Source organism: Crocuta crocuta, unplaced genomic scaffold (genome assembly GCF_008692635.1).
Source record: "Crocuta crocuta isolate KB4526 unplaced genomic scaffold, BGI_CrCroc_1.0 scaffold55, whole genome shotgun sequence".
Taxonomy (NCBI): Eukaryota; Metazoa; Chordata; class Mammalia; order Carnivora; family Hyaenidae; genus Crocuta; species Crocuta crocuta.
The window spans coordinates 5,116,393-5,136,618 of record NW_027530512.1 but is presented as its reverse complement, the minus strand read 5'-3'; the positions used below and the strand labels follow the sequence as shown (position 1 = coordinate 5,136,618).

Below are 20,226 nucleotides of genomic sequence, written 5' to 3'. Positions count from 1 at the left end.
CCGAATAAAAGGAAATGATTTTGTGATCTGGATGTTTAAATATGAATTGTAGCCACACAGACTGTGCTGCAGTATCGCTGCCATCCTGGGGGAGCCCCTTTGCCAGCAGGCCCCCCCGGGACTGAAGAAGCAAGTTGCAAGACATTCTTTATTGACACTGTTGTGTCCCAAGGGGTAAATGACGCATGCTTGCAGATTTTTGAGGGGACATAATCGGGACACCTCCTGAGAAGGTGGAGTGGGAAGTAGGGTATAGAGAATGTGCCTTTTTAATCACATACCTTTCCATATTGTTCCTTGAAAACAAACAAACAGATCTGAGAAAGTGCTTATCCACTTCTGTGGGGGGTCGCATTTCTGGTACAGCTTTAGCACCATTTATTTTTAAGTCCTCACAAAGGATGGTCATAACGCCCTGACTACAGGTCCATCCTGTCTGCTCTTTTGGTTCAGCAAATGTTCATTGAGCTTATGTGCTCCTGTGCCTGGGCTCTATCCCTCCCTCCGGAATGTTTTCCCTGAAATGTTTCCCTCCTTTTCTTGCTTATCTTCTGTCTCTGTTCTTCCTTTCCTGTTTTCCCTTCCCTCTTCTCCCTTATCTTTCTGCGTTGGATCCTTCCAGAAGATGTTGTATCACCATTGATGCCTATATAAACACTGCTGGCATTGGCAGAGCAGTATTTTTCCTGGTGTCTTTGGTTTTCTTACATTTAATTCCCTAGGTTCACGTCGGCATTGTAATATAGTCAGTTTTGCCATCCAAAGAATTGATGGTGCTTTGGGGACATATGGTAAAGGGGTCATGAGTGCAGAGCCCCATGCTTTGTGCTGTTCCTGGCATGTTGTACACAATGATGTTGTCAGTTCCTGTTCCAAAGCGTCATTTGGGCCCTCTCTGCACAGAGTTCACTGTTTTTGATGTCTTTTTTTAATGTCCTCTGAGACCTCATCTGGAATGGGACTTGCCGGGAATTCATTCTGTAAATAAGGGAAGAAAGCAGGCTATTTATTGTTAGACATTGGTGACTCAAAGATCATCTTAAAAGATTTAGGTTTCCCCATATCACCAAAAGCCAGATGGGTTTATATCCTTAATATTGGTAAGAATAGTGAACACGATTGGTGGGAGAGGGTGAGTAGAGGTGTATAAGCCAAAGATGGTAAACAAAGCCCTAATGTAATTAGTCCAAATTATTTCTACCAGATATTTAGAATGAATGGACAGTCACTAATGCAAGAATTTTCCTAAGAGGGAGTAAAATACGTCTTCAGTAAAAATTCAAATGGTACAGCTTGCTTTTTCCACCTGCCATTATATCTTGGAGATCTTACTATGTCAGCAGTTTGAGATACACCTTGTTTTTTACGGCTGTGTAGTATTTCCACAGTCCTCTATTGTTGGACACTTCCCATCGTTTTTGGTTATTGCTATCAAAAATCAGAGAGCAGTGAATTTGCTCTTATGTATCTGTGAGGTTTGCAGAGAACCACGTGTTGGGTAAATTGTTAGCAATGGAATTGCTCAAAAGTGACCTCTAGCTTCAAATGGGAGCTGACCTTTGGGTAGAAATGTGTAGAGAGAAGTTTTAACAGAACATATTTATAAATTAGGTTTGTATCCCCATTTTACAGAAAGGCAAACTTCATAATTGCCGTACTTGCTGCCTGCCAGATAGTCTTGGTAAAGTCCTCTGACTCAAGCCTCTGCTCTTAACTATCATTCTGCTGCTCATCAGAGCTATTCCTGGAAGGCAGCCCCTGCCACGTGGTACAGAAGTAGACTTCCCATTTGTGACAGGTGGAAAGCTATGCCCATTTCACTTCCCTCTTGAAGGAAGGGATGATGAAAGGTGGAAGAAGCAGAGGGAAGAAATAAAGAGGTCAGGAAGGCTGCTGAGCAATTATTAATAGCATGGGGGTTTGTGCCATTGATTCTTCAGTCTGGTTAAGTGTGATGCAGAGGGGCGCCTGGCTGGCTTAGTTAGTGGAGCATGTGACTCGGTCTCCGGGCCGTGAGGTTGGGCCCCACGTTGGGAGTAAAGATTATTTAAATTTAAAAAAAAATTTGTTTTTGGTGCGCCTGGGTGGCTTAGTCGGTTAAGCGTCCAACTTTCGCTTAGGTCATGATCTCGCGGTTCGTGGGTTCGAGCCCCGCGTCGGGCTCTGTGCTGATTGCCAGCTCGGAGCCTGGAGCCTGTTTCAGTCTGTGACTCCTCTCTCTCTGACCCTCCCCTGTTCACGCTGTCTCTCTCTCTCCTAGAAATAAATAAAACATTAAAAAGAAAATTTGTTTTTAAAGGATAAATAACTTCAGGCTAATTGAAGACCTAAATTCAAGACCTACAGAAGCATTAGTGCTCAGGGTACATATTAGTACGTTTTGCCAGACAAAGTCTGATGTCTTTACCTTGAAGCGAGGAGCCCTTNCATGACCTAAGCGAAAGTCGGACACTTAACCGACTGAGCCACCCAGGCGCCCCTCCCTGTTTCCATTCTTAACCCTTCTCTGGGCCACTAGTGCTTTCCCTCCCCATATTTGTAATGTTACTGATGAACAGATTGGACCTTCGCTATTCTCTACTTCAGAGGCTGTTGCCATGCACTGAATATCTACATAACACTCTTAGTTCAGAAGAGGCAGCAATGTGCTGTCAAGTAAAGCAGATTACACCAGAACTGCCGTTGAGTTTGCATTCACTGGTACAACCTGATGGTGCCCAGAAACCGATAAAAATACCAGAGAACATGAGCTACAGGTTCGTTTAATGGTGTACCAGGAAAGGGTGCGGTGGGCTGATTCCCAGAAGGCCTCCAAAATTTTTGTAAGAATTACTCCTAAAGAGTTCTAAACCATTTTTTGGTAGCTACACGCCCAGGCCATGGGTGGGTGAGGGCCAGGATGGGAGAAACAGTATGATCAGATAAAGGATGAATTCAGATAAACATGCAAGCTATTCTATTGGCACACTATGTCTGGTGATATTAACAAGATAAGCTGTAGGTAGGATAATTTCTCCTCAGATTGGAGAAATATATTTATAGCCTGTTTCTCATTATATAATGAAAAGCTACTAATGGAGTAGCAGACAACGATACGGGTGATAGCTTACCAACTGTCACTTAAGTGAGTTCAGGGATGACAGGTTTCTTTCATGCATGAAGTACTGGATACATTTCTTAAAACTCAAATATGGCATCAATTTCTAGGCATATCCTAAAGAAAAACCACAGTGCAGTATTTATAGCACTATATTCTTTGTGTGTGTGTGTGCGCGTGCACGCCTATGTGCATGTGGTAGAGGTTGGGAATGAGTTATTTGAAATACACCTTAAAGAAATCTTTCCTTCAAATACAAAACCAGTTTACCTCAACCTCTTACCAGTTCCCTTCCACTGGCCTTTTTTTTCCCCCCAAGACTAGCAATTAGAATAAGATCTACAAGTCATTGAGGTGGCCTTTATTGTTTTTAACCTGTCCCTTGTGTTATTTCCAACTCCTACCTAATAAGGCCGCTCTTCTACCCTATCTTCGTCTGGATAAGCTCATCTTATTTCTGCCTGAAATTGTTGTAAATGCCCATGTCTAGTAGATTTGGGAAAACTTGGATCTCAGTGACTAATAGCATCTCAGTTTGAGTGGCAGGAATTTCTTTTGGCTTGTTTGAAGTTCAAAGGTGTCAGCGAGCTTAGCAACCCATCTGGGGACATAAATGGCATCTTCACAGGCTGCTGTTGGCTGTCTGCACAAGGATAAACTGAATTCTTAATTACCACTGAAGTGGATGCTTATAGATTTTCCTGTTTTACAGCTCGTCTCTAACTTTACCTGTAAATTGAAGACCATGACAACTTAAGATTTGGTTTTGCAGTTGTGACCTAATGGTACTTTCTTAAGTCTCAGTGAGGGCTACAGAATCTCACAAAGGTAAAATATTCCTGGAAAAACATCCAAAAGCAGATAACATTACTTTCCCTGAAGATCAGCATCCTATCAAAGAATGGAGGTAAGTACAACCGCTTTTCAGTAATTCTTGGCTCCCGCCTTAATAGGTTCTTCATGTGGATGGTGTCCCGGGGAGGGCCCGGGAGGAGCCCAGAACTGCACCCCGAAAGGACCTCACTGCTGGAACTCCCAGGAATGCTCTGGTAGGTGCCGGTAATCCTCAAGCATGTCACCTAAGCCCTCAGAGCAACACCTCTCCTTGGTTAATGAAACCGATGCGCTAAGTGTACTAATTTGAGGTGCGTTTCACTACGCTAGCAACTGGTTTAGAGAAAGATCCAGAACATGTATGAAAATACACAACGCAGTCGTCCAGTCAGGAAGGAGGGGAGATGGAGCCTGTGCCCTTTGCTCTGATTGAGACTGGAATCCCGAGAAAAGCCATCTCCTGATCCCCACTCCCGCTTAATCGAGAGGGACAAGATTAAGCAGACATTGGAAACACATGGGTTCCTATGCCCTTCTGACCTCCTCCGCACACAGATTGCATCGCTCCTACCTGCGCCCCTGGACTAGGGAGATTACGGTGTGTCTAGGTCTTGGGCCTGAGAGTCCATTTGGCAGTGAACCATAATAACACCATTACACCCAAAGCCACTGCTAGGAAAGTTGGTTTGCTTCCTTTTGTATTTTGTTTTGTTTTTTGTTTGTTTCCATTCATATATGTAATTTTCTCTCCGAACGAGCTCTCACTCTGCAGTTTTGAATCCTACTTTCAAAACGTGGTATCGGCCGTGACTTTAAATATTTGGTGTGTTTGGGGGGCTTCAATGGGACTGCCAGTAATTTAAAACCTGATTTTGCTACTTTGCGTCTCAGGAAATGCGGANGAGGTGACCAGGGTAAGAACCGGGAGAGGGTCGTTCGTCAGGCGGACGCGCCAGCCGGCGCCAGCCGGGTCAGTCAGCTGTGCCCACCTACCCTCTTCGCGGTACAGCTCGTCCTGGCAGCCGGGGTTGCGGGGACCGCTTTTCCTTCGTGACCCTCATTTGAGGGAGATGTGATTTGGGGTCCGTGGCCATCATAATTGTGCAGAGAGCCTGAAGCTGGGCTCTCTGCTCCACGCCCCCGGCACTTTCCTTTTTGAGTACTTTATCGTGCGCTCCAGCACCTGCCGCGGGCGCGTCCGGCCGCGACGAGACGCCTTCCTCCCGGCGGCAGCCTGGCGGTCCGCATCTGGCCCTGGGAGAGACTCGCAGCTTTCCTCGCGAAGCGCTTGCCCTCTTCCTCCGTGCTTCTCTGCTCAAGGAGAAAAGTGGCGTTAGACTTGCAGTTCTGTCAGGAAATGACAGCGGGGACTTTACGATTACTGCGGCGGTAAAAGTACCCTGCTGGCGAAGGAGGAATCATCTGCAGAGTAACATTCTTCAAAGTTGTAATGTCTACAGATTGCATTTTCCCCCATTTCAGTTAGGTTTTGGAGAATTTGTTGTTGTTTTTTAATGTATATATATTTTAGTTTATTTCTAGGAGAGAGAGAGAGACAGCGTGAGCAGGGGAGGGTCAGAGAGAGAGGGAGACACAGACTGAAACAGGCTCCAGGCTCCGAGCTGGCAGTCAGCACAGAGCCCGACGCGGGGCTCGAACCCACGAACCGCGAGATCATGACCTAAGCGAAAGTCGGACGTTTAACCGACTAAGCCACCCAGGCGCCCCGAATTTGTTTTATTTCTACCGTGATATCCATTCAAGTGAGCTTCTCAGGCAGTTAGTTGTCTTTGGGCAATCCAGGGCAAGTTCAAATCATCACCGTCTTAAACATGGTCCAATTTCAGTGTTTCTATTAGTTATACATCCTCTGGTTGGTGAGCACTCTCAGGTGCTGAGAACTCCAGGGCATGGGAAGACAGAGAGCTGTAATCAGCTGTGGTTCTAGGGCTGTGGAAGCATCATGCGAGGAGGCACACTGTACAATGTTCATGTTTTAGTTCCATCGCTGTTCTAGGTTGACCTTGTCCTTCTGTCAGGGGCATGGAGTATGTACCTCCAACCTAAGGGAATACTTATATCATAAACTGATTTGCAGAGTTCCAGTTCGTTTTGTGGTTCAGAGAATCAAGAGCTGCCCAAATAAACCTGCAACGCTGAAGGATTTACATAAAAATAGTACAAAGAAAGAGTCCCTTTGCTTATTTTAGGACACCCATCAACAAAAATTCATATGTTTGTTAAGATCCTCCCCTCACATCTGTGGTCATTTGGTGTTGTCACGCTGGTCTGTGGATTAATTTTATATTTATGTATAACTAATCAGTTTGCCAATCACATAGCTTAGCAATTATCTTTGGCTCTCTGATTAGTTCCAGAACCAAGAAAACAAAATATAAGGAATTTCAGAAGCTTGATTTTAAAATAACAAGAACTCAGGGGCGCCTGAGTGGCTCACTCGGTTAAGCGTCCGACTTCAGCTCAGGTCATGATCTCACGGTTCGTGGGTTTGAGCCTTGTGTCAGGCTCTGTGCTGACAGCTTGCTCAGAGCCTGGAGCCTGTTTCAGAGTCTGTGTCCCCCTCTCTCTCTGCCCCTCCCCTGCTCATGTTGTCTATCTCTCTCCCTCAGAAATAAATAAAACATTTTAAAAAATAATTTAAAAATGAAATAACAAGAACTCAGCCTAGTCTTCGTTCAATTATGAGTTCATGGGCTGCATTATGGTTAAACAACTGTTAAGCAATTAAAACATTTTTGACTAGTGAATCTAGGAATCTAGTGCAGATTAGTATCTCCAAATGATTCATTTTCATGATAAAACTCTATTGCTCACTTTCAGAGCATGGCCTTCAGAAACAGGCAATCTTTGGCTGAATCCAGTCTCTGTTACCTCCTAGCTGTGTAATATCGGGCAAGTTGCTTAACTCTCTTGTGCCTCAGTTTCTTCCTCTGTAGGTAGTGATACCAGCGCCTACCCACTTTGTAATGTTGTGGGGAAGACTAGAGATGTATGTAAAAGTGCTTAGCCTTTCCTAATGCACAGATGCTGCTCAACAAATGTTAATTTTTATTATCATTCACTCTTACTGACCTTTGACTATATGGTCATTATGGAAAACTTTTGAACAGTAGATACTAAGGGGAAAAAATGTCAAAATTATACAACTAAATTTAAGAGTGGAGAGTGACGGTGATGTTAAATTTCCCAAAAGTATGTATGAAAAGTAGCACCTCCCTGATGGAGCATACATTTTTAGAACAGAAACCTTATGGTAGAATGGAAAGAACATTGGAGAGGCAAAGTCTTCGGTTCTCACTCCAGCAATGACCTTATCTAACTGTATGGCTTTCAGCAGTCCAACCACCCACTCTGGAGCTCAATTTCTTCATCTGGCTGGACTTGAAAAATCTCTAAGATCCTTTGCAGCTGCAGAGTTATTTATTGCATGTAATAAAAATGACCCTAGCTTGCTTATCACCTTGCCTTTCATTGTTTTGTTAATGTTGTTTGTTTGTTAACTTGGAATTGAGTCATAAACATTCATTAAGACAGCACACTGCAAGAATTTATATCAGATTTGCAAATAATACAAGATGACATTTTAACAGAGTAGAGAAAAATAAATTCACATGGAAATGTTTTTGATATTTCAATTCTCCAGTTATTTCAGTAAGTTCTTATATGGGAAACATGCCTGGTAGAATCATATACATTCAACAGAAATCTAGGAAATTGTTTTCCTAGAAAACAATAGGCTGATGGTGAAATAAAATGCCACTCTCTTTTCTCTCATCAGGTTGATCCTTAAGTAAAATAAAAATCTATCCCATAAAGGGCTTTCATGAAGAAATTAAAGAGAGAAATTACCAGTAATAGAGAAACTAGGAATTGTATGCTGGAGAAACCACCTAAAATTACTGTATGGAGTAAGACAAAAGGAGTGAATACATCCGGAAGAAATTTTACTTCGTATGATACTTATGCCATTTTTCTGTCATAAAGGCTGCTAAGGAAGAAAGAATATAGTTTTCTAGAGAAAGAACGAGTGTAATGTAAAAATGGAAGCTGCAGTTTCTGAAATTCAAGTCGAAAACAAGGATGAGAAGAGACCAACGGAAGTTAGTCCTCAAGATGAGCAGCAGGAGGAAAAAGCATCAATGCTTTGCTTCAAGAGAAGAAGGAAAGCAGCCAAAGAAATGAAGCCCAAAGCTACCTCTAAAGCTGCTGATGCAGCAAGAATGTGTCCCCCAGAAGCAGGAGCTTCTGATCAGCCACAGCCCCCCAGGGGGGCCTGGGCCTCAATCAAACGTCTTGTAACACACAGGAAAAGATCAGCATCTTCAAAACATCAGAAGCCCTTTGAGGCTCAAGTGCAACCTGAAATCAGTGCTGAGGATGCTGATCTTTCTAAGAAAAAGGCAAAATCCAGACTTAAGATTCCCTGCATAAAATTCTCAAAAGGAGAGAAAAGAAGTAATCATTCCAAAATTATAGAAGACTCTGACTGCAGCCTCCGAGTCCAGGGAGAGGCTGAACGTTTGGGTACAGAAGCTCCAACCCAATCCCAGGCAGCCACGCCCAAGTTGCCCCAGGACGTGAGTAAAGATGTCTCAGAGAAAGGGGGCGATGAGGTCTGTGAGCCAAATGCGAGCAACCGCACAACTGCACCTGGGGAAAAAGTGATTGCCGTGGAACTTGGGTCAGACACGGGGCATTCTGTCATCCACACGGGAACTCTGGTCCTTGAAAGAGATACTGAAATGACAGAGGAAAAGCAAAGTGTTCAACCCCAGCAGGCAGGCCCGCTTGAAACTTCAGAAACACAACATCAACTACCCGAGGTTTCAGATGTTCCTCTGTCACCTGCAACCCCCGCTCAGCACATCGTGGAAGAGGCCAAAAACAATATCCTAGAAAGTGGACCAAATCAGGAACAGCCTGAAAGTAGTGAGATTGTCGCTGAAGGGAGTGAGCCAAAAGATACTGACCTGAGCCAGGAATCAGAGCTTAGAGGAAATGAGGTCACTGCAGAGAAACCAAAACCAGAAGAAAGCAAAAGAATGGAGCCGATTGCTATTATTATTACAGACACTGAAATCAGCGAATTTGATGTTAAGAAATCTAAAAACGTCCCTAAGCAATTCTTAATTTCAATTGAAAATGAGCAAATAGGGGTTTTTGCTAACGATAGTGGTTTTGAGGGTAGAACTTCAGAACAATATGAAACCCTCTTAAAAGAAACGGCTTCTTCTCTTGTCAGAAATGCTATCCAATTGTCTATAGAACAGCTAGTTAATGAAATGGGCTCTGATGATAATAAAATAAACAATCTTCTGCAGTGACTTAATTTCCAGATCATGGGAGGAAAAAAAAAGCTTAATGCTGAATTATTTTACATATTTGTGGCATTTCTTATTCATTAACAAATGAGAGATTTATTATCTGTGGAATTTAAAGGTACAGCTCCAATTCAGAAGTGCTAAAGAATTAAGTTCATAAAACCCTTCCTCCCCCTGAGATGTAGTCACTTCTGGATGAGAGGAAGCCCGTACAGATTGCAGTGCACAGTGACACACAGGGAGTTGTGAAAATGACATGTGGAGATTGGGCTGCTTGGGGAAGGAAGCTGTATTAATTGAGCACTTATGGTATGACATAAACTCTTTTCTGTTCTCTGATGTCATAAAGCCTGGTTTCCCTTTGACAGTTCGATCCTGTGTATAGGTAAACATCACATTCGATTTTCAAACCTTTTCTTTTCCCCCACAGTGCACTTTGATGTTTAAAATGGTGAATAAGGTGAGCTGTTTTGGTGAATGTGCGATTTATAATTGTTATACACTCATAGGCAGTAGTCTTACCTCAAAAAATATGGCCTTTTCCCAATTTCAGCAGAATGTGCATATTTGAATTAAACATGAGTGTTTTTCTAGTCGTGCTTAAATACTGTACAAAAGCCATTCACAATTTACTTCAAACAGACAGATAATTACCAAGTGCAAGGGCGTAGACACAGGCAGGGCATTCTCTCTCTCCGTCTCCTGCCTCCAGCAGACCTGTATAAAGCCATTTCTGCATGGGGTCCTCGTCTACTGAAATGTTTAGAAACAAAACCCAAAAAGCTAAACATGAGCAACAGCAAAAACAAAAAGAGCGAGATCATTGTTTTCCATCCAGGGGAAGGTAAACTGCCCCAGGAACAAATTCTCGCAGAGAACGTAGGATTCATCTTGCAAGATTGCTTCTCTGGAGACCGTATCCATCAACCCCTCCTCAAAGAGGGAACGTGAATTCAAAGCCAGCCTGGCAGTAAAGGTACTAGGAAATCATAATAACCTAGTGAAAATATTATTCATTCTTGACCAAGGATGAGCCAAGTACATAGTTGAATAGAAAGTGAAAAGTTATCACTAAAGCACATTGTATTTTAAATGTCACTGTTCTCTCATTGTGCCCATGTGTCGAGATAACCAGTAACAAACATTTTACATGGATTTTGAAAAATAACTTTTTCATCAGTATTTTCAGTCCAGCTAATCCCTTACAAAAAAAAAAAAAAAACAACAACACAACGAACTTAATGTAACAATAACAAGGGCTTATTTGCATTTTATTCGGTTATTTAAATCACCGATCTCATTAATGATTGCCGTATTTTTTGAAAAAGTAATTCCATTTCAATCTTTCCTTGTGTCGAATGGCCATAATACTACAATGCACTTCCCTACCTCACAGGTAAAGGTTCAAACTGTAGAGTCCCCCACTAAGTGACAGCATTACTCTGAAAATGGATGAAGTATGAAGAACTTACCATTTGCAATGGAGTCAGTAAGGTATTTGTTAAAGAATATTTGTACATTCTTGGGGAAATGAGTGTATATTGGCTGATTGGAAATGATCTAGGTGACTTCCAGCATTACTATGTATAGAAAGTATGTGCTTATTTGTCCTATAGAACCTTCTTTGTTTCTTGCTTTGAGTCCGTCTTGAGTCCTCTGGCAGAAAAACCTAATCTGACTCTGGAACTGAACCACATAATGGATACTATTAGCAAGATTCTTTCCTGAGATGCAAAATCATCCCCCCAGACTTTCCTACCTTCATGCCTATAACCTTGGGAGCAGAAACCCACAAAAATCCTTCAATTTAGCAACATGAAAGTGGATTTTCAAAACACATGACCCAAGAAATGAATTTCTTTAGTATACAAGTTTTAAGCATTTAAAACAGACTGCTAAGTCATTCTCCCTAAAACTACTCTTTTTCATTCACTCTGTGTGGTGCTAATGGACTTGGATGGCTACCAGCTACCAGCAAATATCAGATCACATTTAAAAGTGAACAATTGTTAAAAACCTGATCAAAGTCGGTGCATTTTAACAGTGTTTTGAAGAATCCTGTCTTCATTTACCACAAGAATGGCTCAAGCCCATATGCTTGCATTGTAAACTTTTTAGTAATCTCTCATGAATGAGCACAGAACACAGCACTCATCAGTGATTGAAAATAGGAAGGTTTAGGCATATTTATTTGGGAGTTTGAAAAAAAGATGCAAGATAAATATGTGTAATTATTTTTGTTAAAATAACACTTTCTCTAGTCCTAGGTTTCTCCTTTTTTTTCCCACTATGGTTTAATACATATTTTTGGTTAGATGTATTATAATTGAGTGTTTCTGTGGTAAGATGTGTACTCTACTTGCATTCATCTTAAGTGATTTTTCCTTAATCTTTCCTATTCAGAATATCTGGTGAGTTAAATCAGTAGGATTCCAGTTTGAAAAAGGAATCCAGAAATTAATTGTTCTCCATCTGAATATACCTGCCACATGCCCAAATCCTATTAAATGAATTCAAAGGTGATCCAAACTGTATTGTTGTAGAAACAAGCAGGAATCAGATAACTTGGAAGTCTCTTATAAAATATGTTTCATTTCAATAGTATGTATTTTAAACAATTCGACCTTATACACCAGACATTAAATAAATTTAAGTAGGTTCTTTTCGATTCATATCCATTTGACGTGATTAAAACAATCATTTAAAAGGCAATTCAATAACAACTACATTAATTTTCACTTAAATTTGCTGTGTAATCTTGCTTTTAACTGAGCATTTATTAATTGGTTGGGATTCAGTTTCTCTTTGAGCTTAAGATTTTACGAGGTGGATTGGTTTACTGGATGCTTGTTAATTTCTTCATCATATTATATTCCCCCTTGTAAGAGTCAAGTATTATTCACTTTGCTTTACAACCCAGCGAATATGAAAACCCTCTTCTATTTTCTGTAGCACTATTCACTTAACATTTTCTCAAAGTACTTTATAGGATATAAAAATAGTACTGGGTAACATCTAAGTAAAGGCAGCAGAAAACAAAAGAACTTTCAAACAGAAATTATGTTCCCTGCTACCTCCTCCACCTCAAAGAATAATAAGCATGTGGCACAAATGGAGTTCTTCAGAAAAGCTGTCTGCATAATTTTCTTTCAAGGTAATGCATTTGACAGCATGAAGTTTGTGACAATCTTAATGGGTCTAGTATTTAGTGGAGACTAAGAAACTTTGATTTATTTCTGAGAGATTATCTAATTTCTTACTGCTAAAGGCCATTTAGTCATGGGAGGGCACCGGCCAAGTGGGCTTCTGCCTACAATCCAGACTTAACTTCATAAATGTTTAACTTCCAGTTGCCTTATTTTTTATAGTTATGAGTTAATTTGTGGGGGTAGGGGGTTTACAGCAGAATTTTTAAAATAATTGTTAGGCTTTAGAATCCCATTGTTTGGAAAGATCCTTTTAATCTCAACTTTATTCAGATATGTAAAGTCTTTCTAATTTCATCTGATACTCAATACATCAGGGTTGACTTTTCTGCCTCCCATTTCTGCATTTTTTTAAAGTCCTCTTTTTCAGTTTCAGGCTCTTTAGGTTCAAATTCCTATGATGTCTTATCGTGTAACATCAAGTTTCTTATTCAGAATTCAAAATTGCAATCAATAGTACATTTTATGATACATTTTTGAAAAAAAGTTCTTGCGATCCTTATTTAGTTACAAAAATTAAACAGAAGGAAGCTACAGGAAATTTAGATGTCCTGATTAAATTCAGTTTGGTTCAACATGTGTTGGGTATAACATATGCCCAACACTGTTTGGTGAAGAAGACGGGCTCCCAGCCCTCCAAGAGCTCAAGCCAGGCAAACAGCACCCACAGGAACTGGGGCAGGGATTAAGGCAAAGGGTCACAGGCAGTGCAGCTTCATGGGTGACGTAGAGGGGAGAATAAAGAGACACTGGTTCATTTGTCCAGTGTGGGGAGGTCATCATCTAAATACAGGGACAGTTTGAAAAGCATTCAGTTTCTAAATAGTTACACAGTTATATTCATTATGATTTGTGAACAGGTGCAGAAAAAAGCCTGCATAATGTTACATATTTATAGTAGTTCTTTGTCTGTAAAAAATGTTAAGTGGATGAGCTATTATGAAAGTAAAAATTCCATTTTGTATTTCGTATTAAAATTAGTACTATAAACTGTGGATCAGATGCTAATATTAAAGAAATACTCTGTAGAAAAAAGGTTTCAACCTGAATTAATATATGTACTATTAATATAGAATAAATGTTATATTGGCTCATGCTTATTTTATTCACCTAAATCTTTTAAGAGAAATGTGGTGTATTATGTTTATTTCCTAAAAGTATAAAGATCGTACTGATGAAACTATTGAGTTAGCATTACCAGGGGTTCTGCTCTGCTGGTTGGGTGTTGGACAGATTTTACAATGATCTGCCTAAAAGAGCCCACCTGTAGGGGCTCCTGGGTGGCTCACAGTCCGTTAAGCGGTTAAGCGTCTGACTCTTGGTTTTGGCTCAGGTCATGATCTCACAGTTTGTGTGTTCAAGCCCTGTATCATGCTCCGCACTTTGTGGAGCCTGCTTAGAATTTTCTGTCTCTCTGCCCCTCCTCTGCTCATGTGTTCTCTCTCTCTCTATATCAAAATAAATAAATAAACTTAAAAAAACAGAGCCCACCTACAGCAAAGAGAAACACAAACACCTCAGACTTGAATCCAATTTTAGTGAACTATCAATCCATCTAAAGGGCATTTCTGACTTTGATGCCATCTGTAAATGTGGCAAAAGTGCACTTGTTTTCATCCTCTCTTGCTATACTCAGTTGTTTTTCTACATTATATTAACCTAATAATTGTTAGTAATCTTTATGGTTTTCCAAATAATTAAGCAATCTTGATATGAAAATGCTTAAGTAATTCAAATGTTGCTGCTAAAACTGGGTGTTTCAAAAGTTCTATGTTTACAGGGACACTGATTATATTCCCCTAACATTGGCAACCCTGGTTTTCCTAAAGCACAGTACAGTGGTAACAACTGGGCTTCTATTAAAGATTGTCCTTTCTAAATCTCGGGACCGGTTTAAAGTCGACTGTATCTGGGGCACTTGGCTGGCTCAGTCAGTAGAGCATGTGATTCTTGATCTCAGGGCCGTGAGTTTGAGTCCCATATTGGGTGTGGAGATTACTTAAAAAAGAAAATAGAGTGGATAGTGTCCTAAAACTAAAATGTGTTCTGAAGCAAAATGTCTTACTAGTGTACAGACCCTGTATATAGGGCATTTTGCAGAATTAAAAAATTCTTATTAAATCACAATTCTATTGCAAAAGAAAGATACACCACCTTTTACAAGACTTGTTTTCACAGGCAACTCTGTGACTCTTTTTAGACCCACCATTACTGCTGAATTCTGGACTCCCTGACCCCTTTGTGAGTGCCTACTACCCTCCTCCCCCGCCACCACCGCTGAAAGCTTGAGATCATGAGAGGTTGAGTTTCTGAGAGCGAGTACAGACAGTCCCCAACTTACACTGTTCAACTAAGGATTTAACTTCATTGGGACAGTGAGGGGCCAAGGGCCTTTTTCTTTTTTTAAAGTAGGCTTTACATCCAGCATGGAGCCCAACACAGGGCTTTGAATTCATGACCCTGAGATCAAGAGTTGGACACTTAGCCAATTGAGCCACCCAGGTGCCCTGATTTTTTTGACTTTATGATCATGTGCAAGAAATATGCAGTTGGTAGAAACCATGCTTGGAATTTTGGATTTTGATATTTCCTAGACTAACACTAGTATGATCCTCCGTCATGGTGCTAGGCGGCAACAGCCACAATTCACATTCAACCATGTGATCATGAGGGTCAATAACTGGTACACTTAATTTCTCTCCCCATACAACCATTGTTTTTCACCTCCAGTACAGTACTCAATAAATTGCATGAAATATTCAATACTTTATTATAAAATAGGCTTTTTGTTAGATGATTTTTCCCAAAGTAGGCTAATGTATGTGTTCTGACCTATGGTCAAGGTAACTAGGCTAAGCTATGATGTTCAGTGCATTAAGTGTATTAAATGTATTTTCAACTTACAATGGGTTTATTAGGACATAAGCCCATCACAAACTGAGGAAGATTATATGTATTTGTACATGAACACACTATATATCCACAGAAAATCCTCAGCAAATCTGGGCACAAGTGTCATGAATAGTGAATGAATGGAGAATGGTCTGGTGGCTTCCAGCCTAGAAAAGTCCCAAACTGAAATTTGTCTCTGGAGGAGCACCTGGGTGGCTCAGTCAGTTGAGCATCCACTTCTTGGTTTTGGCTCATGTCATGATCTCAGGGCTGTGGGATCAAGCCCTGTGTTTAGCTCCACACTGACAGTGCAGATCCTACTTGGGATTCTCTCTCTCCATCTCTCTCTGCCCCTCATCCACTTATGTGCTCGTGTATGCTCTCAAAATACACAAACTTAAAAAGAAAATTGTCTCTGTACATTCCAGCTCATAACAGCAATGGTGGCGGTGTTCAGCAGTTTCTGCATGTTAGCAAGACAAGATGCACTTTCCCTATTGACTCATTTTGTAGCTAAAGTCAAATAGGACTTTCAGCCTTGATGTTTTTATTGCAGTCCAATTATGGGGCCAGGATTCAGCTTTTCACAGCTATGCTTGTGGCCATGAAACCCAGACCTTCCACTTCTGCACTCAGGGAGGTGAGGAACACAGGGTCACACAAAAGCAGATGGAGTCATTTGTACTTGAACCTTTTATTCCCAGATCCCTACTGTGACATCTGTACCTTCAGGGCACAGGAAGGTCTAGTCAGTATGGCTACAAGGGGGTCTCTGGATCACATCTGTGATCAGTCACTCAGTCACAACTACTGCAGCTATAGGCAGGCACGCTCAGATCAATCAGATAGCCTCATACATAAGTGACAATGCAGAGGTTCCCTGTGAAACAGCCATTTATGGCATAAAAACTTTGAATATTGCTTGTCTTTAAAGACATTATCCAGGGTGTCTGGGTGGCTCAGTCGGTTAAGTGTCCGTCTTCAGCTCAGGTCATGGTCTCACGGTTCGTGGGTTCAAGACCCGCGTCGGGCTCTGTGCTGACAGCTAGCTCAGAGCCTGGAGCCTGCACCAGATTCTGTGTCTCCCTCTCTCTCTGACCCTCCCCTGCTCATGCTGTCTCTCTCTCTCAGAAATAAATTAAAAAAACATTAAAATTTTAAAAATATAAAGACATCATCCAAGGGGCACCTGGGTGGCTCAGTTGGGCTCTGTGCTAATAGCCAGCTCAGAGCCTGGAACCTGTTTCGGATTCTGTATCTCCCTCTCTCTCTGACTCTCCCCTGCTCATGCTGTCTCTCTCTCTCTCTCTCTCTCTCTCTCATTCTCTCTCTCTCTGTGTCAGAAATAAATAAAACATTAAAAAAAAATAAAGACATCATCCCAAACCGGAGCATTTCCATCCTCCTGATCAGAACTAGTTAGAACTATCCTTGTACTCTGGGTAAGGCTGAGATGTACAGAGTGCCAAAACCATAGGTCACCACTCAATTCCACTGAAAAAGTCACTAGGCTCAGCTAGGACGTTTGGTGGGTTAAGTGTATTAAATCTATTTTATAATCTTTTATCTGGATGTGCCACAAACAGCCTTCTCAGTAGTTTCACTGATTTCATAGTGAATTTGCTTAGAATTGTCTTCTTAGTTTTATGGGTTTCTTCCATACCCTCTGTGGCTGCCTGATGTGTTTTCTTCTGATCTGTGGAAGTTTAATAGTGAATGATAATCATTATATACAGTAAAATCCAATCTTCTTTGTGCACAGTTCTATAGATTTTGACCAACATATAGTTGTGTCACCTAGGGAGTCTTTTTTCTTATTCTGATTTCATTTTTTTTTTTATACCACATGTGTATTTTAGTTTAATTTCCTGGCTGCATCAGTGGAAACTGCTACTTTGCTGCAGAAAGTCAAAATAAGGGCTTCTTAAGCCCTATATTTCCAGGAAGGAAAAGCAAGGCTGCTATGCACCGCTGTGCAAGGTGCACAGCTCAACTGCAGAAGCCCTCACGCCAGGGAGTGGCGCCCCCTAGCTTCTACTGTGTATGATCTACATGACCATACGTGGTGGCTCTGAATATAGCCACCAATTTGAGAGATCTGCAAAACTGTGATGGTGTTAACAGTGAAACAGGAGATGTTTAAAATAAAAAAGGAGGCTTCCATTTATATGCCTTTCCTCCCACATTTTAAAAGATTGTGATGGAAAGAGATGACAAGAACCACTGAGCTCATAGCACCAGACTTTGCACATATGTGTAAGAAGGGCGATGCTGCAAAATGAGAAGTGGTCTGGATAAAAGAAAAAGGAAACTTGGAAACTTGGCTGGATTCTCTAGTCTGCATTTTGAAAACTTTTCTCTTACCTTTGCAAATGTTATGTCCTTCTAAAGAACCACCATCGATTCTTTAGATGTTTCTCCCTATGAGGAACTTAGAACAAATGCCAATGACCCCTCCCCCCCCCAATTTTTTAAATTAGATATTTACCTACATATGGTTTGGACTAAGTACCGTATGGCTCCCACTACAGAAAAATGTGGCAAAGCTAAATTCAAAAGACCTCATTCTTTCAGGGCCTATTTGGTCTGCATGAATCTGACATGGACCTTCCAGAAATTCAGACAGTCCAGACAAGGAGTAACAACTACAGCCGGTGACCAGCTCCTTCTCAGGCTTCCTTCCACACGAGCCCCTCCCACAGTTCCCAACAGAGCAAGGACCAGTTCAGGGGTGCAGACAACCCTCCCCCAGAGTACTGCTCTTCCTTCAGATTTCTGGCACAAAAGGACACCATAGTTTTTTAATAGTTTAAAGGAAGATACTTTATTTCTATTATTTTGATACAATATCACCAGGTCCTTTCAATGAAAGAAGTTTCAAGACTGTATAAACAATGGAAGATAATTTACCTGAGAGGAGGTGGGTTCATTCTCCAAATTGGGTACTCAGCTATAAAATGAACTTAAGAGAAGCATTTAGTGATTAGATGCAAAGTTCTAGGCTAATGATAATAATACAGCAAGCAGAAATGATGGAGGAAAAAAGAGGGCACACTGCACTCACTCAGTGTTGGAAAGCAAGAAGAGTTGAAGGCAAAAGAACTCTATTAAAGAAAGTCTCAGTTTACTCAGAAAATGGACGTGGTTGGAAGGAAGGGAGGGAAGAAAGGTAATAAACACCAGCTTAGGGGCACCTGGCTGGCTCAGTCGGAAGAGTATGTGACTCTTGATATAGTGATTGTGAGTTCCAGCCTCTCTCTGGGTGTAGAGATTACTTAAACAAAACAAATTAAACCAACCAACAAACAAAACCCCACCAGCTTAGAAAATCAGTTGTTGAGCCATCGTTAAAAAAGAAATTTCAGAAAATAATATATAGGCCAACTTCACAGGATGTGAATGTGAGGAAAGGAAACAGGAGGCAAGAAGCAAAGGAATATTCACTCAAATGTCCCTTGATTTCTCTCTTGACCAGGCAGGACCCCAAAACCGAGTTTGAGGTCTGGTTAGGAGAGCAAACATGATGGGGACTAAAATTCCAAGGACTAACTGTTAAAGACAAGAATCCTCAGAGAAGCTCAATATAACAATCACAATAAATGTTATATTTAAAAAACCCATCTGCTACAATATTTACATGTAAATTAGAAGCTTCTTGATCAAAGAGAGATGTCAAAATCCAGAGGTACCCAACATATTATAGAATTCTAGGAAAATTCTTGTTAATCATGAGTAAGACCAGACCCAGCAGTAGCTAAGTACCAAATAGTGAATTAAACAGTGATGCTAAATTTGAGCATCATATAAAATGGGATTTTAAAAGATCCATTGGTGCCACCTTTTGGCCAGATTAAAAATTTACACAAATTACAACCTACGATCTCATGTTATTTTCACAGAGACCTTGTTAGAGACATAGTTGTTTCATTTAACGTTATGTGAATAGATTTAAAACTGCCTTGATGCCTAATACAGCTGATTTTTAATCATATTTTTTAGTTTTTAAGAGCTGGGATAGAAGATAATACAAATAGAGTTTAATTCTGAACTAACACATCTCATACTGTGTAAGTATTCCTATAGTTCTAGACAACCATCACAAAACTTACTTTAAGCTTTTAGATCGGGATTAGTCAACTTCAGCACTATTGATGTTTTGGGCTGGATAATTCTTTATTTGGGCAGGTGGGGGGGGATTGTCTCCTGCATTGTGAGATGTTTAGCAACATCCCTGGCCTCTATTCACAGATGCCAGTAGCAACTTTCCCCTCCCCAACCCAACCCAGTTATGACAACCAAAAACATCTCTACATTGTGAAATGTCCCCATGGTCAGGGGGATGACCCTGTGCATGGTTAACTTAAAATGTCAACTGGCCACAGGTGCTCAGTTATTTGGACAAACATTATTCTGGGTGTGTCTGTGGAGGGGTTTTTGGATGAGATAAACATCTGAATCCATAGACTAAGGAAAGCAGTTTGCTCTCCCTAAAGTGAGTGGCCCTCATCCAGTCAGTTGAAGCTGAATAGAACAAAAAGGCTCATCCCCTGAGAGTAAAGGGAACTTCTCTTGCTTATTACTCTGGGACATTGGTCTTTTTCTGCCTTTGTGGGTCTCAAGCCTGCTGGCTTTTGGACTAGAATGACACCATTAGCTTTCCTGGGTCTCCAGCTTGCCAACTGTAGATTTTGGGACATCTCAGCTCCATATTTGTGTGAGTCAATACTTTATAATCAATCAACCTCTCTCTCTCTCTCTGTACCATACACTGTTGGTTGTTTCTCTGGAGAACACTGACTAATACATGCCGGTTTGAGAACCACTGCTGTACATTATGTTACTAGAGAAATAAGTA

At 41.0% G+C, this 20,226-nt stretch overlaps 1 protein-coding gene and 1 long non-coding RNA gene across 2 annotated transcripts; one reads left to right on the top strand and one right to left on the bottom strand.

The window, feature by feature from the left end:
• Nucleotides 1–134: 134 nt before the first annotated feature.
• Nucleotides 135–4,826, bottom strand: LOC144234049 (uncharacterized). Its single transcript, XR_013335847.1, has 3 exons — nucleotides 4,503–4,826; nucleotides 3,111–3,214; nucleotides 135–978 (listed from the first exon to the last, which is right to left on the bottom strand). It is a non-coding gene; the product is annotated as an uncharacterized LOC144234049 (long non-coding RNA).
• A 2,917-nt stretch (nucleotides 4,827–7,743) lies between these two features.
• Nucleotides 7,744–13,527, top strand: AKAP5 (A-kinase anchoring protein 5). Its single transcript, XM_077767186.1, has one exon. The coding sequence runs from the start codon at nucleotides 7,993–7,995 to the stop codon at nucleotides 9,274–9,276; it is 1,284 nt and encodes a 427-aa protein (XP_077623312.1). The 5' UTR covers nucleotides 7,744–7,992; the 3' UTR covers nucleotides 9,277–13,527.
• The last annotated feature ends 6,699 nt before the right edge of the window (nucleotides 13,528–20,226 follow it).

Coding starts and splice junctions, on each gene's coding strand:
- AKAP5 (XM_077767186.1), top strand. CDS start 7,993: ATGGAAGCTGCAGTTTCTGAAATTCAAGTCGAAAACAAGGATGAGAAG.